Source organism: Schistocerca cancellata, chromosome 9 (genome assembly GCF_023864275.1).
Source record: "Schistocerca cancellata isolate TAMUIC-IGC-003103 chromosome 9, iqSchCanc2.1, whole genome shotgun sequence".
Lineage (NCBI taxonomy): Eukaryota > Metazoa > Arthropoda > Insecta > Orthoptera > Acrididae > Schistocerca > Schistocerca cancellata.
Window position 1 is genome coordinate 312594330 of NC_064634.1, and position 25447 is coordinate 312619776.

The 25447-nt window shown below is 44.7% G+C and overlaps 1 protein-coding gene across 1 annotated transcript in view; it reads left to right on the forward strand.

The window, feature by feature from the left end:
- The window catches only part of LOC126100352 (protein takeout-like), a 57356-nt gene extending 47057 nt beyond the window's left edge, over window positions 1–10299 (forward strand). Inside the window, exon 6 of the mRNA XM_049910964.1 lies at window positions 9253–10299. Coding sequence (XP_049766921.1) covers window positions 9253–9407 — 155 coding nt within the window. The 3' untranslated portion in view covers window positions 9408–10299. The remainder of the gene's footprint in view (window positions 1–9252) is intronic.
- Window positions 10300–25447: the final 15148 nt, after the last annotated feature.

A 25447-nucleotide genomic window follows, 5' to 3' on the forward strand; every position in this document is an offset into this window, starting at 1 on the left:
ATGTCAGGGGAACACAGCGATTTTTCCATTTACTGTCATTCTATACTTAGGACCTATGAAGACTATGCAGGCTGGGCTTATATCCCCAGGAGTGGCATCTTGGATATTGACACCATAGGACTGGGGGGAAATCACATTCTTCACACTTGGACAAAAGTGACACTGCAACCGTGCAGGCTGGGCCAGTATCCAAGGGACTGCGATCCCGCATTCTGACATTGTAGGGCTGGGAAAATCTGACAACCATGCAGGTTAGTAAACCATCCCAAAGCCCACCAGTTTTGATTTTTTAATTTCACACCAACAGGGCAATGCCCCATCTTGGATTTTTGAATTTATGCTATTTTATTCTTAGGACAGCCGCCATATTTCCACAGCGATGTTACAGGAGTCGGGAAAATCTTGGATTTTTTAAAATTTTGCACCATCTTTCATTTTATACGTTGGAAAATTAGTATTTGTTAAGGGAAATGGTATAATTGGCAACACAGCATGATGTCATATTGGGGAAGAGCTGAAATCTGGCAACAATGCATCCGGGGCTGAAAGTGTCACAGCGCAAGTGCTTACAACAATAGAAACACAACCGTTCCAGTAAACATAAAATGGGGGGATAAACGCGAAGGTGCTACTGTGGACCACCGCTGACTGCAGTTTAAAGAATAGTACAAATGTATCTGATGTATTATCACTTCGATGAAACTCACATACAATCTACCTGATATTTCATCCATGGCAATGTGGTACGTGCATGATGGGGCATGGGCACATTTCGCTGGTGTTGTAAGATGACACTTAACTCGCCAGTACGACCCAAGATGGATAGGTCAGGACAGAGTCTGTATCTTGGTCTCTAAGATCAAGCTACCGGAATTCTCTGTATATGTTCTGTCTAATGTTATCTGAAGGCGGAGTGTACAGCAGTCTTGGTGATCAGGTTAAAGAGCTGGAGCAGCAAATTGTACTGTCTTGTTGAAATTTACGTGATGATCCGGGATGTACTTGACAGAGCTCGTATCTCTCTGAAGACGTCAGTACAGTATTGCAATAAATTCGAACATGACTCGTGGAACATCTCTTTTAACAGAAACGAGTGTACAGTAAAATGTGACATGTAACATGTTGAAGCTGTATTGTATTGCTTGTTAAGGTAGGCCACGTGCGAATTTTGAGATCAATTAGAGAGGGTCTTGCTCGAAAAGTTTACATTTCAAGAAAGTGTGCAAGACGCTGTTTCATAGTAAAGTCTATGGCAGCCCTTAATAACACATTCGTAGTTATGTCGCAATATCTCGGAATATTTCACGTGAATGTGAGCATAAAGTACAAACACGTTTAGATTCGTTTTGACCTACCACTAACGGCTTCTTTTAGAATTTATCTACTGCATACAGAATTTAAATATATACTGCAAACCGTACTTCTCCACGATGTAGAAATTTTTGACGATTGATCAGTACTCAGCGATATTAGTATAGAGGCAAAACAAAACAGACACACAAACAGGCAGACACGAAAAGTCCAGCTCCATCCTCCACGGCGAAATGACGCACGTACACTGTTGTGTCAACCAGTTCTGTGGGTAACAGGGAAGGCATTGTACAACTGATTAACAATGAAGGCAACTTTTTTCCCCTTCCCCTCCCCTCCCACCCTCCACTGAGACTGTCTCTTCTGTGGATGCCATATCTGTCGAGCAGAGTGCTGTAAAAAGTCGTAATATGTGTGAAGTGTCGGAAGAATTGCCAACACTGTTTTTAGAGGAGACCGAAATGCACGCTATAACCTCACGCAGGCTGGCGTGAGGTCTGAAACAGGATACGTAATGAATGCTATAAAGAAAAGTACGTAGCTTCTGGAATACTTAACTTTAATCAACATTTGTAGAACATCGCTCTTGTTGATACAGTAATAGAACTTCAATATCAATGGAATACGGCGCCTTGCTAGGTCGTAGCAAATGTAGCTGAAGGCTATGCTAACTATCGTCTCGGCAAATGAGAGCGTAATTCTCAGTGAACCATGGCTAGCAACGTCGGCTGTTCAATTGGGGCGAGTGCTAGTACGTCTCTCTAGACCTGCCGTGTGGTGGCGCTCGGTCTGCAATTACTGACAGTGGCGACACGCGGGTCCGTCGTATACAAGCGGACCGCGGCCGATTTAAAAGCTACCACCTAGCAAGTGTGGTGTCTGGCGGTGACACCACATTCCTCCCCCGCAAATCGGTGAACGGTTGAGTTATAAGGCTTCCGCCCGCCGTGGGGAGGACCCCATGTTGACGTATGCGACGAGGTGTGGAGCCTAACAACAGGCGAGGCTGTGCCACCCGCTCCCGGCCATTCGGTCCGAGGGGAGCTAGGAACCGCCTGAAAACCTATTCCAGGGTGCACGCCAACATGAGGTGTATGCGCCCGTAGAGAGTCAGGAGGGGCCGAAGGGTCGACCTCCATCGAGTCGGAGCACCCGACTGGCGAAGACGACAGATGGTCCGGAGCGGGCAAGAGTTCCTTGGCGGAGGACAGCTGGTCACAGGAAGGTATCGGCGGCGCGTGACCCAGGGAGGCGCCCGGCGGTCGCAGCGACGCGTCCACTGCGGGCGTCGCCGGCGGGAGAACAGGCGGCGGCGGCGGCGGCGGTGGCGGCGCGTCGCCATGGGGCAAAATGGAAGGCAGCGTCGGTAACACCTGGGGATGAGGCGAGCCAGTACATGGGTCCCCAGGGCGCTGACCGGACGGCACCGTCGCTGAAAGCAGACGGGGAGCGGCAGATCCCGTGCGACGACAGAGGCGCAGCTGATTGAGATGCCGACGCACCTCACCAGAGGCCCCCAAAACCAGATACATCTCGCGGCCGAGGCAGCGAAGAATGCGCCCTGCGAGCCAACGCCGTGAACCTCGATAGTGGCGATAGAATACAACGTCGCCAGGAGCAAAAGCAGGTGGCTGCTGCTGCACAGGAACCTGATGCGGCGGATGCAGCAAAGACATCAAGGTTCGATGAGGACGACCGTGCAACAACTCAGCCGGCGAGCGACCATCTCGGGGCTGAGAGCGATACGAAGACAAGAAGAGCAATAACGCGTCCGCCCGAGAATGCGACTCTTTAAACTTCAACATCTGGGACTTGGAAGTCCGGACCAATCGCTCAGCGGCACCGTTTGACTGCGGCGAAAACGGCGCGGATATCAGATGTGGAATACCATCGGCCTTGCAGAATGACTGAAATTCTGCGGACATGAATTGTGGGCCATTGTCGGAAACAATAGTCTGTGGAAGACCGTCAATGCAAAAGATAGCGGACAACGCTTGGATGGTGGCAGAAGACGTCGTGGAAGACATCCTGACAACAAAAGGAAAATTACTAAAGGAATCCACCACAACCAACCATCGAGCATTCCAGAATGGACCAGCAAAATCGATGTGTAAGCGTTGCCAAGGGGAAGTGGCTTTTGGCCATGCAAAGAATTTCCGCGGTGGTGTGGATTGTTGTTCGGCACACGCCATGCAAGAAGAGCACATATTCGTTATCGCAGCATCGATTCCGAACCAAGTACAGTGCTGACGAGCAAGTTGTTTCGTGCGCACTATACCCTAATGTCCTTTGTGGAGAAGCTTTAAGACAGAGGACTGTAACTAACGTGGGACCATGACCCTGGACTGATCATTATCAGAACGCAATAGCAAAACACCACGTCGTACAAAAAGTTTCTCCTTGTGAGCAAAAAATCTGCGAACCAACGGATCCTCGATCCGTGACTTTGACAAAGGCCATTGCGTAGCAACAAAACGCAAAACGGTAGCAAGGACAGAGTCAGCAGCTGTGGCTGTAGCTACACGACGAAAATCAATTGGAAACGATTCTACCACGTCATCGGTTTCCGAATCAATGAACATGCAAGCAAGTTCGGAAGAATCGAATGCTTTATCCTCGGCAACAGGCAAACGGGACAACGCATCGGCGTTTCCGTGTTTAGCAGTGGACCGATACAAGATATCGTAGCGGTACTGCGAGAGGAAAATAGACCACCGAATGAATTTCTGCGCTGTACGTGGAGGTACAGGCTAGGTCAGATGAAAAAACGATGGCAAAGGTTTGTGGTCCGTGATGATGGTAAAGTGACGACCATACAAGAAATCGTGAAACTTTGTAACACCAAACACGAGAGCCAAAGCTTCTTTCTCGATATGTGAATAATTTCTTTGCGCTGACGAGAGCAATTTGGACGCAAAGGCAATAGTGGTGATCATGCGAGCCATCTTTGTGCGCAAGCACAGCACCGATCCCGAAATCCGATGCATCTTCCATCAACAAAAGGGGTTTCCGGGGATCGAAAGGCGTAAGGCAAGTATTAGAAAGCAACGCCGATTTCAACTGGCGAAAGGCGCGTTCGCATTCCGGCGACCAGACGAACGGAACACCCTTACGGCGTAAGCGATGAAGCGGAGCTGAAATGGAAGAGGCATGGGGGATATATTTGTTGTAATAGTTAATTTTTCCCAGCACACTCTGTAGCTGCGTCAAATTCTGCGGCGAAGGCAAGTCTTGTATGGCTCGGAGGTGCCCGGGACTGGGATGTATGCCTTGGGCATTGAGTACATGTCCCAGATATGTCAAATCACGAGCAAAAAACACATATTTGTCCTTCCGCAAGCGAAGACCATTTTGTCGCAAGACCTGAAATAATGTTCGGAAATTGGCTAAATGTTCGTCGGCCGTCTTTCCGGAGATCACAATATCGTCCAGATAGTTTGCTGTAGTAGGGACCGACACACAAACAGTTTGTAAATATTGCTGAAACAATGCAGGGGCGGATGCACACCCGAATGGCAGTCTTTTGAATCGGTACAATCCAAGATGCGTGTTAACCACCAATACGCGCTGGGATTCTTCGTCCACCGGTATTTGCAAGTACGCATCTGCTAGGTCCAACTTTGAAAAATATTTACCCGGGCACAGTTTGTCAAAAAGATCTTCCGGGCGGGGCAAAGGAAAAGTTGCAGTCACTAGTTGTGGATTCACTGTTGCCTTGAAGTCCACGCAAAGTCTCAATTTTCCGGAAGGAAAAATTACTAAGGGTGAAGCCCAGAGAGAAGCCTGCACACGTTCAATTACACCTTGTGATTCCAATTCGTGTAATGTTTTTGCGACCTCATCACGCAATGCGTGGGGAACATTGCGCGCTCTGAAAAATTTCGGTTGCGCGTTTACTTTCAGTTCCAAATGAGTTCTTAGCGCAACCAAGGCCCGGTGCAAAAATGTCTGCAAATTCGTCACATAGACGAGAAACACTGGCTGAAGGTACAGTCTGGTTCACTGATAGGACCTGATTGACTATAGACAAGTTAAACAACTGAAATAAATCTAAACCAAACAAGTTCACTGCAGAAGAAGAATGAAGAACATAAAATGACACAAGTTTTGTGTGTCCCTTGTATGTTGCAAGAAGGCTGCACTGTCCTAACACAGGGATATGCTGTCCTGAATAACTAGTGAGCTTAACATTTGCAGCACGCAACGGAGGTTTGCCCAGCTGTTTGTACGTGTCGTGATTGAGCAATGAAACTGCAGCTCCGGTATCGAGCTGGAATGGGATCACTTTTCGATCAAAGTCCAAATCTACAAAAAGTTTATTGTCCTGCCGACGACAAGAGCGACTGTTTTGTGCAACGTGAACAGACATTGGTACAGAATCACTTGCGACTTGACGGGATTTCCGTCGACGTCGACGCACACTTTTTGTGGGACGAACACAGTCACTGTTAGAGAGAGAAGCACTGGGCGGAGTGGCATTAACTACATGAATGTCCATGGGCGAAGGTTCACGAGCCCGAGCATTCTTGGTTCGATTCCGGCGTGAAGCAAAGGGCCTGGAACGGTTGTGAGTGTCCGATCTGAGCTTTTTCTGGCAAACACTTTGAACATGACCTTTCTTATTACAGAAAAAGCAGATAGCTTGGCATGACGGGCAGTTCTCACGCAAATGTCTAGTAGCACACCGCGGGCATGATTTTATGGCATTTGCTTGCTTACGCGGCACACGTGGCTGCGCGGAAGGGCGCGAGGGCTGTTTACCATTCCGTGCAACTCGCCCGGCGGGCCGGTTAACTTGACACACGGCTGGCGAAGTTTCAAATGATTCCTGAGCAAAGTCAAGTGTGTCTTGCCTATCCAATATGTCTATCACTTGTTGAAGGGAGGGATTGACTAGTTTCAAAATCTGTTCCCTTATGCGAACATCAGAAACGTTCTGTGCAATTGCATCACGCACCATAGTATCTGAATAAGGAAGTCCACATTCACACTCAAAAGTGTAGTGTTGGCAGAAGAGCCAACACTGTGTTGCAAGAGGAGGCCGAAATTCACGCGTCAACTCACGCAGGTGGCGCTAGGTCTGAAACAGGATACGTAATGAATGCTATAAAGAAAAGTATGTAGCTGCTGGAATACTTAACTTTAATCCATCATTTGTATACAGCATTCTTGATGATACAAGTGAGACTCTCTATAGAAATGGTTAATGGCGCCTTGCTAGGTCGTAGCCATGGACTTAGCTGAAGGCTATTCTATCTCTCGGCAAATGAGAGAAAGGCTTCGTCAGTGTAGTCGCTAGCAAAGTCGTCCGTACAACTGGGGCGAGTCCTAGTACGTCTCTCTAGACCTGCCGTGTGGTGGCGCTCGGTCTGCAATTACTGACAGTGACGGCACGCGGGTCCGTCGTATACGAACGGACCGCGGCCGATTTAAGAGCTACGACCTAGCAAGTGTGGTGTCTGGCGGTGACACCACAATGTGTCTGTTGTTGACATGGCTTAACCTGTGCTAAAAGATACAGTTCCTCCATATAACTCCTGACCCACCAATGTTCTGCTGGAGTGTGCGAATCATTTTATCAATGAGGCTTTTCTCTTCTCCTGTTGTGGATGCTGACTACACACAGTTAGACGGCCTACAGCAGTTTCCTGAGTTTCCTATTCTTTTCTCTATGCTTTGCTTTGGAAGGGACTGTTCTGTAGCAGTGGATTTGTTCTTTCTGCCTGCTCGGATGCGGGAAGTAGCATACGACAGCATCAGTCAGTTGCGTTCACTGCTTGTGTGGAGGTGACTACAAGTTTCTCTGCAGCTGCAGTCTTTCAGACATGATTTTTTTCTGAAATTTCGAGAACTGCCACAATTGCTTACATCTGTAACTAACCACGTACCGTTTGCCACTGCATACGACAGCCTAAAATGGTTTCTTCAGGTTTTAGTAGATACCCTGCCATCGTGTTGTGGCACTGCTGCATCCCGGAGGAAGAGACAGCGCAGAATTTTACGACACAGGACACCAGGTTGAAACCAAATGTTCTGACGTGTAAGGGCGACTGCCTGATAGCGGCTCAAGCGCAGACAGCGCGTCGCTGTGGGGATATTTTACCCATCGTCTCGATTTTTCAGTCCTCGAGAGCCAAATGAAAGCTTAAAGTGGTCACTTGCGCTGTCCCTTAGCTTTCAGAATGCACATAGGCTTTTCTGTAACGCTGTGAAACTAGAATCGGAGGGGGTCCTGATCGGATTGCGCGGCTGTGGAATACCGTCTTACTCGTGCGATTGGATTCGTGAACTCCTGTCAGAAAATGAAATCGAAGTTATACCTAGGGTTACCCTAGGAAGTGTTATAGGTCCTGTGGTGCTACCTAACCTATACCATTGATTTAGAACATAACGTGAGCGGCCTTCTTACATTGGTTGCGGATGATTCTGTCGTTTACCACACAGTGAAGTCACCAGAAGATCAAAACGAAATGATCACGACACGCTGTCTGTATGGTGTGGAAAGTGGCAGTTGACGTTGATAAAAAATGTCACCTCCTTCACATGAATAGTAAAGAAATTCCGTTAAATTTCGGTTATACGACAAATCATACAAGTTTAAAATTTAGCAGTTCAGTTAAATACCTAGGGATTGTAATTATAAATAACTTAAACTGAAAACATGGCATAGAAAGTACTGTGTGGAAGAGAACCAAAGATTACGTTCTATTAACACAACACTTTTAGAAGGTACAACAAATCTGCTAAAGAGACAGTCTACCCTACATTCTACGTCCTCTTCAGTACTGCTGCGCGATATGGGGTCCGGAAGAGATAGGACCGACGGCTGACACCGGAAAAGATCAAGTAGCTCGTTCTGTAATACCACGAAACAGGGAAGATAGTGTCACAGATGTCGCAAGCGAGTTGGGGTGGCAATCATTAAAAAAAAGTCATTTGTCGTTGCGGTGGGATCTTTTCGAGACATTACAATCTCCAACTTTCTCCTGCGAATGCCAAAATATTTTTTTGACTCTCACCTCCATACGGAGAAATGATCTACGTGATAAAAGAAGAAATATCAAAGTATGCCCGGAAATGTTTAGATGTCCATTTTTCCTGCGTGCTATTTGACTGTAGCGGTAGAAAAATAGTCTGAAATTGCATCGCCATGACAGCAATAATCTCCTAGATATCTTCATCAGATTCCTGCTAGAGCATCCTGCGGCTTTCCTAGCAGGATGGCCACAACTGAGGTGGAACTGCAGTACACGACTGAACGCTACTTCCTTCGTAGCTTACAGCGCAAAAGCCCCCGTCCCCACCCTCCCTCCCTCCCTCGAACACACACACACACACACACACACACACACACACACACACACACACACACACCACAATCTTATGAGGTCGTGTAGGTGATCCCACTTCAAATAAGTTCAGCCAGACTGTGAACAAATTCTTGAACGCATCTATCAAAAACCAGATTCGACATGCCACCACTCCTGCCACTACCCCTGAACAACGTCGAAATCCAGACACAAATGTATCATGATACACAATCTGGCAACAGAACGCCCCGTGACAGCCAATGAACTTCAGCTGGAAGAAGAACAAGGAAAGTTTTGCCAGAAACACATACTCCCATGTGCACCTACTGACACTGGACCAAGTTGAAAAAAGTGGGAATACAAGCAATTAGATAATAACAGTAAAACCCTAGAAGTGCGAAAACAAAAGACCGAACTATGTACCACAGGATGCTAAACTCTTATTTTTCTTTTCCTTCTTTATTTCTCCCACTAGCAAGTCTATATTTTTTGACGTATGGTATTTCTGTACCTTTCATCTTGGATTTGAATGCCCCCATTGTTACCCCTTCAATTAAAAGTGAACTCTCCCACCTACAGCAGTATAAGCGCTCCTTTCCATAACTAATATTGAACTCTGATGTCCCAACAGGTCCAAATTTCAACCGCCTGCTGAACGAAAACTGGAGTGAGTTTTGGGGAGCCCTGCGTCCGACCTTCGAGGAGTCCTTCGGGCTCATCTTCAAGTCCTTAGCGGCCAACGTGTTTGGGAAGGTACCACTGGACGAGGTGTTCCTTCCAAAATAGAGGCAGCCCCTACCAACCTACGCCGCCGGCTCGCACTACATCGCTCTCCTGCCAAGCTGCTCCTAAGCACAACAGTACGGACATGGGTAGCGTGCAGTCCCGCTCCTCTCTCTACAATCCATCACACTTTGTCAGGAAACTTTGCTCATAAATGAGGCTCATCATCCACGATATTTTCATTAGCAGGGTAACAACTGTAAATATGTTACAGACAGGCTCTTCGTTTTTACCATTTGCACTTACCAAACTGAACTATGTGACAAGAAATTTTAAGTACGTGCATGGTTAACTAAAATTAGATTGTCGCCTTGCTAACTCATTCTCTCATCTCACCAGTTACACAGTACCGACTGATTGTGGCAGATACATCTGACGTCGTACCTGGTTCACATGTATTGCTAGTGAGCACATGATATCTTCACAAAATGAGTGTTACTACGTATAAATGTCGTCACTTAGGTGGGCAGCTGCTATCTACATCTGCTCACCAAACGTGGTGCTCCTTTTGTCTTAGTGTCAAATTAGCCCAATATTTACTGGTGCATTGAATACTGAATGTTTTTACCAGTAAAACATTATTTTGCAAGAGGTTAAATACACATGGATAGAACAACAGAGCTAAGATACCGAGCTGATGTACTGTAGCCCTACACAACATTCGAAGGTTTTTGCAGATAGCAGGAAGTCCATTGGAAGCCAATATATGTCCATTGATCCATAATTACTTCAAAGACATGTTAGAACCTTAATTACCAGGTTTAAATATTAATGAATGTGCATTCTAACTCACTCATTAGTGTACACATTATCGTATCAAACATTTTGTAAAAGCTACCAGCTTGAACAGCCGCAACAAATCATGTACCATAATAAATAATATCCCAAAGGAAAATTTGTTTTCATTTTTCTACTATTAACATATGTTTTTGGTCAATCCATTTTATAAAGAAAAACTTCGAAGTTACAGGTTGCAAGTGATCATAGTGAAACTGTATATATAAACAAATTTGAATTGGTTGATAACTGCTTGCAGTCTTTGGAAATAATGAAGAAGATACTTCACTCAATTACGAGTTCTGTCAATATGTCTTAATACACCCATAGAAAGTCCTGAAGAATGATATATTCTTCAGGACTTTTGTAGATTAAGTTCAGCCTTGTTCTTGCTATCGATGCAGACAGAAATCTTTAGCACACTTTCATTCAAATTGCCCTACATATGCGATTTATATTACTTTCTATTTGTTAGCAGCCCAAACTTATCAGGTTCAGCTTAATTATTTTATTATAAAATTTTGAAAAAATTAAATAAGTGTTTTATTTTCTCTCTGATCCCGCAATCAAGAAAGAAAATAAAAATGTAGCTTTGTTTTCAATAATCACAAGAAGGAGAAGAAGAAAAACTTATAATTGATGGAAAATTTATTACACACTATTATATCTCTGTCTTAAAATCTTCCATATATTTCTACTATAATTGATAAAATACTGTCAGGTTGGTACAGAGGACTAAAAGTCATTAAAATTATTAAAATGATTTTTTGTTGTCATACAAGATTGGTTAAAAGAAGCATCAGTACTCAAACGTAATTCTACATTTTTCGTCACCTTACATAAAAAAATTAAGAATTTGACCGATAGTTGCTGAACGACAATAGCAATACCGGTCGTGCAGTAAAATTTAAAAATGTCGTATCTATTGCACCAGTCATTGCGAATGTAAATTTCACTACAGGTAAAATCTAAAATAGAATTGCTCTTAAAATTAATTGTATCTTCACAAAGAAATAATATGCTAAAATTACTGAAGTTTATTAGCGAAACAAACCTTATGGCAGTTACAAATTGTATTTCATACTACACCCCATATAAATGGAGATTTTATTAAGGACACTGGATAGTTTTGTCACACAAAAAGGCTACACAACGTAACAGTTAATTAATATGGGATATCGTCATTGTAAGACTGCAAAAAACATCTATATCTGTATTGTGTATTTAGCTGATAGGCAGTGCGGAGAGTAAAAGTGTTTGCTCCGTACACATGAAAAAATAAGCAGAAAATTCACTGTTCACATCATTGTGCACATCACTCTCCCTCCACATCCAAGTGACAAACTTTCATGGCCCCCAAAACGAGTTGTCACGTGCAGTTCACTTGGAGACACGCCGAGTGGCAGTGGAAGGCTAGCCATGACCAGTGTCCAGGTAGAACTACACGTGGGTAGTGTCTCGGTGGTAGATGGAACGAAGGCTTGCTCGTGTCTGTCAGTGAATACTGTGACAGAAGGGCCATTGATGTCAACATCGAACGTTTTGTTGTGGCTTGCCAATACCAGCACTGGACCATCATAAGATGGTTGGAATGGTTTTCGAACAGCGTTATTCTGGACCAAAACGTCCTGGCTCAACTTTAAGTCGCGATAAACGAATGCGAGCTGGGTAAGATGTTCTTTGGAATTCACAGTCCAATACTCTGTGGCATGGCATCTGATGAAGGCCTTTAATTACCGATGAAGCCGTTCTAAAACACCTTTAGCGGCTGGATGATAGATGCAGATTCGAACACGTTTCACGTCGAATAATGCTGAGAGTGCTTTAAAGAGATATGACTCGAACTGTTTGCTATGGTCAGTATTGATGCGGAGGGGAACGCTGAAGCGTGCTATCCACTCATGGAAGATGGTCATGGCGTGCCATTACGTGTTTCGTAGTTGTGGATCTGCGAGCGAAGAGTGGCACAAAATCCAAGGATTCAATAATACCGCTTAACGTGTTGACAAAGAGCTCTCCCGGAAATCGAAGTATCTGGCCATACACTAATTCAGTCACTGCTGCGTTGAGATCTTCTTAGAAGGCTGCCTGGATACCTAGTTGAGTAATAGGTAGGCGTCAGTCCGTTGCCCTGTGGCATGGCATCTGGGCGAGGCCTTTAATTGCCAATGAAGCCGTTCCAAAAGACCGTTGGCGGCTGGGTGGTAAATGCGGGCTCGAATACAGTTCATGTCGAGCAATGGTGAGAATGCTTTAAAGAGAGAGATATGACTCTGTTTTCCCTGATCAGTAGTGACGCAGAGAGGAACGCCAAAACGTGAGATCTACTCACAGAAGAATGTTGTGTGATTCGTGGGATAGGTTTCAGGTTGATGAGAGAAATTGTCAATCGCTGCAGTCAATATTGGTACCCTTCTCACAGTGACAAAGGTCCAATGATGTCGATGAGGACATGCTCAAAGCATTGACTCTGCGGGGTGAAAGTACCAAATGGAGTCCTTGCATGGCAAGTTACATTTTTGCGATGATGAAAGTTGTTGAGTCGATGCAGGATAAGGTGGTCGATGTGCAGTGACCAGTTTTCGTCCAGAGCACTGGGCGAATTCACGCATTTGTTTCGAAGGGGAGGCCGACAGTGTTTGCCACCTTTCAGCCAATCGACGATGACAGGACCGAGACGCACCCCCTGCTATCTTTCTCAAACGATTTTACAGAAACCATTCGGTAAAGAATTTCATTGTTGAAACTACCTGGCAGATTAAAACTGTGTGCCGGACCGAGACTGTAACTCGGGACCTTTACCTTTCGCGGGCAAGTGCATAATTTCAGTTCTGCTTTACTTGTAGCCGAGCCATGCTCACTCTGAACCATGTGTTTCCTTCAATTTGGCTGTCTGTCTGTGTTTGGTTTCCGGCCGTTGTTGCGGTTATGCCGTGGTTCTTCCTCCTTCTACGTGTGGCAGCAGCGATGTGTATCGATATTTGCACTATGTACCATCTTTGGTCTGGTGCATATAGCTTCTGGCTAGGGGGTGTGCGGGCAGTCGGTCAGTTGGTGCGGACCAGGGAGGATATCTCCGTGCGGCGCAGTCGGCTGGGTCCGCTGGCGGTCCCTGTGCAGTGTCGGAGCGTGTGTGCAGCTGTCCGGTTGCTACGAGCTTCGTAAACACCGACCCAGGACGTCAAAGTTGAGTAGTGTCTTAAGTACCCAAGCCACGGTCGTTCGTGTTGTGTCGTTCGTTTCGGTGTTTCGCTGCTGGGGAGCTTTTCCTGTGAGCAACGCCGAGTGTTTGTAGTGGTGAAATCGAACCACTGTGCGGTGGAATGAACTATATTTGTTCACTACAGTTCAAGTGCACCAGCGGAATTTTCTGCCTTGTAGCCGTTAGTGTTCCGGTTACCTGCCCTGGTCACAAAAGTAATTTCAGGCAGTCCTTTCCTCACCTTTTGTTGCTGTTCAATATGGTGTGTAGTTTTGACAGCTTAATACATATTACATTGTGTATAGTCACATCCGTAACATTTTGGTCTTTGAGTTTTCATGTATCGATTGGTGGCTAGCAAGTCGTTTGGTCGGTCGTTCTGTGACTGTCTCTTGGTTGGGTTATTGACGGATCAAGTGTAGTTGGACCCACCGCCTGTCTCACCTAAATGAACGTTAATGTTTTGAGGGGAGCTCCCCCTGCCCCCCCCCCCCTGCTTGGAGGCGTCTGAGTGCCTATACTGTCCTTTTCATGGGTGTTTAATGGTCTGTTTGTAATCTATCATAGCCAATGCTTTAAAAGAACAAAAAAATTATTGCGTTTTATGAAAATCAAGGGCCTTCAGCCCATATAAGTAAGTTTGAATTCTGGCAAGTGGATATTTTGCTGAAAGTTGCTGCAGTTGTACTATCTTTTCTTTTAGTGCACTGTCAGCCACTCAAGACTTGAAGGTTTAAGGTATTTTGAATGTTTGGAAAATAAATTGTGGGCTTTCAGCCACTTTAAACCTTATTCATAAATTTAGTTATTGTTGTTGCGTTCCCTTTTCATTTATTGTGCTTTCAGCCACTTAAAACTTAAAGGTTTAAGCTATTTTTGGATTTTTGGAAAATCAAATGGGGCCTTCAGCCACTTATAGCCTAATTCTTAAAATTTCCCCTTAAGCCAAAACATTGCGGCCTTCTGCCTTTTCTTTTGCCTTAAGGCTTTCAGCCTAGCTGTGATATATACATACATATTTTGATTATTGTATTTGCAATTTTAACTGTGTGTCTTCAGTCCCCTGAAATTTATGTTGTTGATTTTTAAGATTTCTTGTTTGGAGGCCTTCAGCCGTGAAAGAATTGGATTTTGAAACTCGTAGTTGTCAAGGTTTGACTATGTGCCGTTTTTGTTTAAAGGTGTTATTAAATTACAATAAACTACAATTTTGAAGTGAAACTGAACGCCACCTTATTTGGCCCTTTCCACAATCCTAATCAACCGTTCTGCTTTGCTGCTCAAGCGGGCATATCACTGGTAGCAGAGCGTGGTTTCGATCCATGGACCTCTGGGTTATGGGCCCAGCTCGCTTCCACTGGTAGCAGAACGTGGTTACGATCCACGGACCTTTGTGTTAGCGGCATTGCCTCCTCCTGTTGATAAGCGGGGGATCGGTAGATTTATAGACATGGCAAATTAGTTTAGGTGTTTTGTGCCCAATTTTCCTCATTTGGTGGCACCCTTTAATCAGTTACGCAGTAAAGGCGTGCGTTTTGAATGGGGACATGCCCAGGAGGCTACATTTGAGCATATTAAGACAGCGATAGCCAACCCGCCGGTTGTTGGGGTACCCGATTTTAGCAAATGGTTTATCGTACAGACGGATGCTTCTAATGCCGGTATTTCAGCTGTTCTCCTCCAGGAATTTTAGGGGCAGAGACAACCATTAGCTTGCAAGGTCACAGCGGTTAACAGATGCCGAGCTTACGTACTCTGACTATGAGTGTGATGCGTTGGCCGTTTTGTTTGCATTAGAGAAGTATCGGTTCTACCTTGAGCATCGGGTTTTCCAAATGGAAACAGAGAATCAAGCGTTGAGCTGGGTACTGGCGAGGCCGCGTAGGACTGGCCGTATTGCCAGGTGGGATGTACGTATTTCGGCATTTCATTTGGAAGTTAAACATGTTAAATGTTCTGAAAATGTCTTGGGGGATGTTCTCAGCCGGATTTTTACCAAAGACGTGTCTAGTCAGGGAAGGGAGCAGGTAGACAGTGACAGTCTTAACTGTATGGTGTTAGGTGAAATTTGTGTTTGAAGACACTGCACCACCAGAATCAAGAGCCTGTGTGGACTGGTATTAAGCAACGTGTGTTGGCAGGAGAGCTCTCGGAAGAATATGAGATTAAGAGGGGTATTGTTTGCAGGAAGGTGGGCAATGCTAAGCAGTCAAAGATCTGTTTGCCTGCTACCTTGGTGCGTCCGTTCGTCCGTTATTTTCATGATTCATTGGTGGGTGGCCATTTAGGGACTTATAAGACGCTCCAAAAGATCAAGGAGCATTTCACTTGGCCCTCTATGGACCAGGATATTAGACAAATGATAGCTCAATGTCGCTTGTGTAACGTAGCCAAACCCAGCAACGCCCTTCAACAAGGCTGGTTGAGTTCTGAACGAAAGTCCTCTCGCGTGCACAAGCTCTATATTGATTATCTGGGGCCTCTAACTCGGACTAAAAGGGGTCATCGATATGTACTCGTTATGATTGATGCAACTGCTAGGTTTACTTGGCTCCTTCCGAGCCGTAACGTTACCGCAACCACCACGATTAATCACTTGACTAGTATCTTTAGTGGTTTCGGGCCACCTAAGCAGCTGGTTAGTGATAACACTCCTGCCTTTCTTTCAGGCACCTTTAAGGTTCAAATGGCTCTGAGCACTATGGGACTCAACTGTTAAGGTCATAAATCCCCTAGAACTTAGAACTACTTAAACCTAACTAACCTAAAGGACAACACGCACATCCATGCCCGAGGCAGAATTCGAACCTGCGATCTTAGCGGTCACGTGGTTCCAGACTGTAGCGCCTAGAACCGCACGGCCACTCCGGCCGGCCCCCTTTAAGGCCTTCTGCTTTCAGTATGGTGTTAAGCATGTCACCACCACCCCGTATTATCCCCAGGGGTCCTTTGTGGAAAGGATTAATCGGAATCTTAAGTACTCTTTGATTATTTATCATTAGGAAACACCCAGCAAATGGGACTCCAGTCTTCCCTGGCTCAGTTTTGCCTTTAATATCGCCATTCATGAAGCATTGCGAGTTACGCCTGCATCCTTGATCTTTTCCTACCCAGTTAATTCCCTTCTTTCCAACTTGTGGGGAATTCAGGCTCTTATTCCACCTGACGCTAATCCGCTTTGTATGTCAGGTTCATGATGATGTGCCAATCACTTCGTTAATGGTCATAATTATTATGTTACTTACATGGAAGTAACGTATTGCGCGAAATTCGAAAAAATTGCACTGAAAAAATACTGCTCGCTATGATTTTGCATTTGATGCATAGTACATAGTTTGTTGCTGCATATGAAATTATCGAATTTTTTTAGACTGTGATGGAGGTCTATAACTGTCTCCAATCTCGACAAGTTGATCTGATGTAGCACACTCATTTGCGATCGTACCATTCCAGCGGTAAAGCCAGACCCAGACATCAACAACATTCCTCATGTTTCATAAACGGTTTGAGATATCGAAATGAAAATTAAGAAAATGATAGCATGCAAAGAGGAGAATATTTTGCCACGTGGTTATCACGCAAAATATCATTACCAACCATGTTATTCAACTAACTACAGCCTTTTCCGACGAAATAATGTAATTTTTAGCGACCATCGATAGTCGGTGAGACGAGAAATGCTATGGGTTTTGGAAGAGCATAAGCGAAGTCATTACAAGTTTATTTTGTACCGAGGATAAGCTTTTCCATAAGATGCTGACCTTACTTTTCCTCAGTTCCTCACTGAATAGTTTATAAACCACTGCTTCAGAATTCTCTCGCAATTGCATCTGCACAACACGTTAGTAAGATGACACTTTGCAAATTCCACTGCGTTTTGTCGAAAGCTGCAAATTTTAACATGGAAACAAGAGAAACGGGTAGGCTTTACTCAAAATTCGCCACTCATGACGCTTCTCTGAAAGCTACAAATGGTTAACAAGCCAAGAAAAAATAAACGCTGCATTTTCTGCAGAATTCTTTTTAGATACTAACCAAAGCAGAGGTGACAGAGCTTTTTCAATATTCATCATGAACTTGTGGGCGTGGAGGGGCTCCACTTAATATTTACAAAAAATGTGAGTACAGGCTTCAGTTCAGAACACCTCTTCTACATCTACATTTACATACATACTCCGCAATCCACCATACGATGCGTGGCGGAGGATATCTCGTACCACAACTAGCATCTTCTCTTCCTGTTCCACTCCCAAACAGCCCTGTACGAGCCCTAATCTCTCTTATCTTTGTGGTCTTTCTGCGAAATATAAGTTGGCGGCAGTAAAATTGTACGGCAGTCAGCCTCAAATGCTGGTTCTCTAAATTTCCTCAGTAGCGATTCACGAAAAGAACGCCTCCTTTCCTCCAGAGACTCCCACCCGAGTTCCTGAAGCATTTTCGCAACACTCGTGTGATGATCAAACCTACCAGTAACAAATCTAGCAGCCCGCCTCTGAATTACTTCTATGTCCTCCCTTAATCCGACCTTACAGAGATCCCAAACGCTCGAGCAGTACTCAAGACTAGGTCGTATTAGTGTTTTATAAGCGGTCTCCTTTACAGATGAACCACATCTTCCCAAAATTCTACCAATGAACTGAAGATGACTATCCCCCTTCCCCACAACTGCCATTAGATGCTTGTCCCACTTCATATCGCTCTGCGATGTTACGCCCAAATATTTAATCGACGTGACTGTGTCAAGCACTACACTACTAATGGAGTATTCAAACATTACGGGATTATTTTTCTTATTCATCGGCATTAATTTACATTTATCTATATTTAGAGTTAGCTGCCATTCTGTACACCAATCATAAATCCTGTCCAAGTCATCTTGTATCCTCCTACAGTCACTCAACGACGACGCCTTCCCGCACACCACAGCATCATCAGCAAACAGCCGCACATCATTTATGTAGATAGGAAACAACAGCGGACCTACCACTCTTCCCTGGTGCACTCCAGATGATAGCCTCACCTCCGATGAGCACTCACCATCGAGGGCAACGCACTGGGTTCTATTACTTACTCCAGCGCTCGACATTTCCCCTGCAGCGCCTGCCTGCAACCCCCACCACTACCATTCTACTCACACGTGTCCTGCCGACTACAGATCAACCGGCCATGGTATTCTGCATGGACTCTACTGACGAACAAAAGCCTTACAATCCTTCTCGACATTTGGCTAAATACATGCCTTCTTCATCAGTTCTACAGTAGCCATGAGAGACAATGAGATGAAACACACAGCCAGCATCCCCAGGCCCCCCATAAATTCTCTCAGTGAATTAATTCGATTGAATTTTCTGTTACCAAATCTTCCAGATAAACCCCTCAAATGTTTTCCATTGACTTTGTACTTCGTAAGCCCAATAGTGCCTATTTTCTTTCATCACATTATACATCGCTTCTATTTTATCCAATTCACTTCATAGGGTAGGTATGTTCCTTTGCAATCGTTGCACAGAATCCATTTGGTGCACCAGTCCTCTTCTGCATCCTAAGCTGCCGAATTGTGTCCTGTCACAATATCATTCACAATTTTCGTACAGCACCCGATCTGCAGCTACATTTAAATCTGCATTGATACTCTGCAAATCAAACTTACGTGCCTGCACAATAATTCTCTATTATTCCACTGTCGAATAGCACGCAGAAAAAAAGAACACCTACATATCTCCGTGCGAGCTCTGATTTACCTGATTGTATTATGATGATCGTTTCTCCCAAAGCAGGTCGCCATCAACAAAATATTTTCGCATTCGGAGCAGAAAGCTGGTGATCGAAATTTCGTGAGAAGGTCCCGCCATACCGAGAGACGCGTTTGTTTTAATTATGCCCAACCAAATCCTGTGTCATGTTAGTGACACTCTCTCTTCTATTTCTCGATAATACAAAACGTGCTGCCCTTCTTTTAACTTTCTCGATGTCCTTCGTTAACCCTATCTGGTAAGGATCCCACACCGTGCAGCAGTACTCCAAAAGAGGACGGACTAGTGTAGGCAGTCTCTTAGCAGTCTTCTAAGTGTTTTGCCATTGAAATGCAATTTTACGTTCGCCTTCCCCCAGAACATTTTCTGTGCTTCCTTTCCAATTTAAGTTGTTCATAATTGTAATTCCTAGATATTCAGTTGAATTTACGGCCTTTAGATTTGTTTGATCGTGTAACGGAAGTTTAACGGATTCCCTTTAGCACTCATGTGGATGACCTCACACTTTTCATTATTTAGGGTCAATTGCCAATTTTTGCACCATACAGATATCTTTTCTAAATCTTTTGCAATTTTTTTTATCTTCTGATGACTTTACTTGGCAATAAACGACACCATTATCTGCAAACAACCTAAGATGGCTACTCACATTGTCTCCTAATTCGTTTAAGTAGATAAGGAAACGCAGAGGGCTTGTAAGACTACCTTGGTGAACGCCAGAAGTCACTTCTGTTTTACTCGATGACTTTGACGCAGTTACTACGAACTGTGACCTCTCGGGCGGGAAACCATGCATCCAGCCGCATAACTGAGACGATATTCCATAAGCACGCAATTTGGTTAGAATCTGCTTGTGAGGTACGGTGTCAAAAGCCTTATGGAGATCGGTTTGAAATCCCTTGTCAATAGCATTCACCACCTTGTGTGAGTAAAGAGCTAATTGTGTTTCACAAGAACGATATTCTCTAAATCCATATTGATTCTGTCAACAGACCGATCTCTTTGAAGTAACTCATGATGTTCGAACACAATATACGTTCCAAAATCCTGCTGCGTATCGACGTTAGTGATAGGAACCTGTAATTTAGTGGATTACTCTTATTGCATTTCTCCAAAATTGGTGTGACCTCTGCAACTTCCCACACATGGAAACATTTCTCGAACTTTCCTGTAATTGCTGACGTGTTAATCTCCTGCTCTACTGCTTTAGTGTTTGTTACTGATGGCCTTTGCCACTCTGCTCTAAACAAGTATTGTTTGCCATGGTGAATTATGTGTGATGATTCAGTCACCTTTGCTTTGGATCACGTATTTTTGACATCGATTACGAGAGAGCTCTTTGCCTTTATTTTCCTATCGCATGATGATCGATTTCGACATGTGTCTGTGCTACGTGGGAAGTACTTAAGATCTACTTGCGGTGTTTGGAATCGGTAGCTCGGCCACTGAACGACTAGCTCATGATCACACGACGTGAGCAGTGTGAATTTGAAAGGAAGAAAGGGAGGCATTTGTACATGTTCAACCTGTTGTGATCAGATGTGGGAAGTCGTGCGTCGTCTCACCATGTAATGCAGTGCATTTTATTGAGAATTAGACGGCGCTGAGCAATTTTACTTACGAAGAGCCTGTCATTATGCGTTGGTGCCGACAGGCAGTGCTGAGCCGGAAGATGCCGATAGAAAATTACTTGTATCAGGCAAGCTGTGGTCTGATAATTTCTGCTGCCGCTCAGTTAAAGAGAAGGAGTGCATAATACTGGAATGGATATTGCAATGGTTGTTATATCTTGAGAGAGCGCTCCATATTTTTCTGAGCTGATTACGACAATCACATGTCGCTCCTCTCTTTATTCTGCTCAGTGATACGAGATAAGGTGTTACTGTATTCCTCACGGTTTGGTGTGCTATGTAGTGGCAGTGAGGCTGATTGGGCTTTCCTACGGAACGTTTATCACAGTGACGATTAGACTCACACCCATACACAGCATGTTGATTACGTTCGCGTCCCACGTTTAAGCAGCAATTGGTAATTAGTAAGTCGTTGTTTCATTCGCCAGACGAGATTGGTACTATTTATGTGTGTTTTTTTTATATTGCCAATTCAGGAATCGAGAAGAATGTGAATGTGATGAGTTCGAGTCGTATTAATATATGTGAGGGTTTGCCACAGTAATTATTCTAATAAATCGGAAGTTTGAAACTTCCTGGCAGATTAAAACGGTGTGCCGGAACGAGACTCGAACTCGAGACCTTTGCCTTTCGCGGGCAAGTGCTCTACCAACTGAGCTAACCAAGCACGACTCACGCCTCCTCCTCACAGCACTACTTCTGCCACTATCTCGTCTCCTACCTTCCAAACTTGACAGAAGCTCTCCTGCGAACCTTGCAGAACTAGCACTCCTGAAAGAAAGGATATTGCGGAGACATGGCTTAGCTACAGCCTGGGGGATGTTTCCAGAATGAGATTTTCACTATGCAGCGGAGTGTGCGCTGATATTAAACTTCCTGGCAGATTAAAACTGTGAGGATGGGCCGTGAGTCGTGCTTGGGTAACACAGTTGGTAGAGCACTTGCCCGCGAAAGGCCAAGGTCCCGAGTTCGAGTCTCGGTCCGGCACACAGTTTTAATCTGCCAGGAAGTTTCATACAGCGCACACTCCGCTGCAGAGTGAAAATCTCGTTCAATCGGAAGTTTATTTTAATTTTACATTTTCGCTTAATTAGTCAGACTGATGTTCCCATCTCATGCCTTTCCGAAGTAATAACAAATAAAAATTTTGTGATTAACGCTATTTCTGATTTTTGGTTATTTCTGCCTAAGTAAGATGTCACCGTTGTATAATAGGAAACAATTTTGTAAATGTGTCATAAGCCATGCTGCAGAATGACGAAACTGCGCCTGCCGAGCTCTTATGTTCTTCTTTTCAAGTAATGTGGCGTTGTCAGTCCCTGTTTGAGTAAATGTATCTACACTTGGGTTCAAAATTAAAGCAAAAAGCGGAAATTTTCAAGATTCCGTTTATTTTGCCACAAAACAGTATAAACGAGTGATAGTAAAGTAGAAACAATATAAAGAATACAGAACGTAAAGAACTGCAACATTGATAACGATAGACAAAATCGTTCTTTTTTTTTTCCAACTTAACGGATTTGCACACACATTCTGAGAACTGGTTAATGTGCTCAGTATGGGGTGTGACTACCTCTGCCGGAAATACATGGGTGACGACGACGGGGCGTGCTGCGAATGATGTCATCGACCTCATTTTGAGGCAGTAAGGCCGTTCCTCCTGTAGCACTGCTCGCAAGTGCTGGAGAGTGTTGGCGAAAGGTCACGTAATGCAACCCCTCTTCCCACGCATCCCCTACACGCTCTATGAGATTCAAATCGGGAGAGCTAGCAGGGTACGCCATGCGTTCAGTATCTTCCGTTTTCAAGAGAACATCAACCACCACTGCTCTAGGAGGTCGAGCGTTATTGTCCACCGTACGAAGTCTGGGCCCACAGCACCTCGCAACAACCGCACATGAGGTCCCAAGATGTCGTGACGGGTACCTGACAGTAGTTAAACCTTGCCGACTTAACCGCAGAATTTTGTAAAGAGGAGTTAGTGTGGTAAAAAAGTTTTGTTTTTATTATTTAATTTCAGAATATTCAACACTGTTGTAAATTGTTAACTGCGCTGAAATACTGTAAGATGTTTATAACTATGTTCGTATACACAAAGCCTGCTTTGACTTTTTAATATGGCAGTTTTAAAGATGTGAATTTGGTCTCTTCCTACCTGATGTAGTTGTAATTGCTGGCTGCGGAAGATAGTTTCTGCAACCTCCTGTGGTCAAGTTTCACCATTGTCTCAGGATTCTGACAATATGGAGATATATCGTGTCAAAGATTAAATAATTTTGCTGAAAATTAACATGACTCAAAACGTCGCTTGTCACACTGTCAGCCAACAAGAAACGCTTTACACACTTTATGTAGGACATATGGATGGTATGCAGTCCGTTATTTTGTAAAACAGATAACTGTTGTAGTCAGTAATCAACACTCACACAGCTATACAGGGTGAAGCGAAATTCGCGCACTCTGGCTTTGCAGCGCGATAAAAAAATGACTGTCACAAAATTTCGTCCGGTGAATACATCCGGCAGATAAAGGACGTTAAAGAGTGGCAATCTGGCAACACTGCAACCACATGTATGGTAACTACCTCTGTCAGCACATATCAGTCGTGCTGCACAGTTGGTGCAGTGGATAGAGTTTTAGGTTAGCATGCAGGAGGTCGAGGGTTCGATCGCATGTTTTTTATTTGCTAATTTCATTCTGATATTTCATACTTCTTGCGTCACATGCATCCTACATTTACAACATTTCGTACCGCTGAACGTAACAAATACGTGGTTAGACAAATGAGAAATAGACAGTTGAAACAAATGAGCCGCCATAGGACAGAATAACTACAAAAACTATATCAATTTCGAGATGTTAAAGATGATAGCACTGTACAATAACACATCTAAAAATGGCTCTGAGCACTATGGGACTTAACATCTGAGGTCATCAGTCCCCTGGAACTTAGAACTACTTAAACCTGACTAACCTAAGGACATCACACACATCCATGCCCGAGGCAGGATTCGAACCTGCGACCGTAGCGGTCGCGCGGTTCCAGACTGAAGCGCCTAGAACCGCTCGGCCACAGCGGCCGGCAATAACACATCTACTTGTCATTTATACTATATGTAATATAGATGTCGCACGTTAGCAACCAGTTACAGTAATGACGTCCATAGTAATGACCGCATGACCTTCACAATAGAATACGCTTTCCTTAGAACAACAGGTGCTCAAAGCGACCTCCCTGCACGTCCAAACATTGCGCAATGCACCGGCTCATACAGCTCTGGACTCTTCGCAGCAAAGCTGGATCCTCAGTAACAAGAACACACGCTCTGTCCATTCTTCCATATTCGTCGGCGGAGTAGAGTACACGTGCTCCTTCGGGTGTCCCCACAGGAAATAATCCAGGGGTGGCCATACAACTGGACCTCCACGTCCGAGCCATTTCCCTGAAAATGTTCTGTCTAAATTTTGCCACAAATAAATTCCAGAGTGTGGAGATGCACCGTCATGTTGGAACCATATCCTCTGCCGAACATGTAGTGGAACATCTTCCAGTATATCACGCAGGTATTTTGAGAGGAATGCATGATACCTTCATGCAAACTTGGCAGGCAACATGTAGGGGCCCGAACACCTGTCGCTCGTTATTCCGGCCCAGACATTGATACCAAAACGAACTTGACATCCACGGTCGCGTGTGACGTACGGATTGACCTCACACCAATGGTGGGCATTGTGCATATTGAAGTCAGCCTCACGAGTGAATGCTGCTTCATCCAACCATATTACGGTGTTCACGAAGTCATCGTTGGCTTCCTGTTGTTTTTGGAACCATTCTCAGAATTGCATCTGCTGATGGCAATCTGCAGGATGCCAGTGTTGCGTGGAAGCGTAATGATAGGGTGCAGCCATGCTCGTGCAGCACGTTAATGAAAGTGCGTTGCGAGACACGCAGCTGCCTTGCTAATGCTGCGTGTATTTCGCTGAGGTTCTTGGTGTATGACCTCCAGAATAGCTTCCTCAGTAGCTGGAGTACGGCGTCCGTGGATGACCTCTGTCACGTGACGGTGGAAGTACAGAGGCTGACTCCCGAAGGCGCAGCTCCAGACCACGAAATACATTTTTATTTGGATGGCGTAGACGAGGTTATTTACCAGCATATTCACGAGCACCAACGCCAGCCCGGTTATCAAATGGTTCAAATGGCTCTGAGCACTATGGGACTTAACATCTATGGTCATCAGTCCCCTAGAACTTAGAACTACTTAAACCTAACTAACCTAAGGACATCACACAACACCCAGTCATCACGAGGCAGAGAAAGAGCCCGGTTATCACACGCACCAATGACCAGTAGCATAACCGAATTTTCATTGTTTGTGTATGCCATAAGTCTGCCACACTGGTTTAGAGATACGTGTACGCATGTGCATTGGAGTCTGTCACAGGTGCGTTACTCCGCTTGCAACAATTCCCTACCTGGTGGGCAGCGCATACAGCATAAAAACGCCGTCAGTCCTGTACGCTGTCCTCCTGGTAACGTAAGGCCCTAACGAAATATAATGCACCTGAACGAGGAGGCTATACAGAAAACAGATTTCGCACCTAGTACAATAAGTCGACTAATAAATTCACCCCCACGACTTGGAAAGGGCTTCTTTCAAATATGACTAATCTTCCATT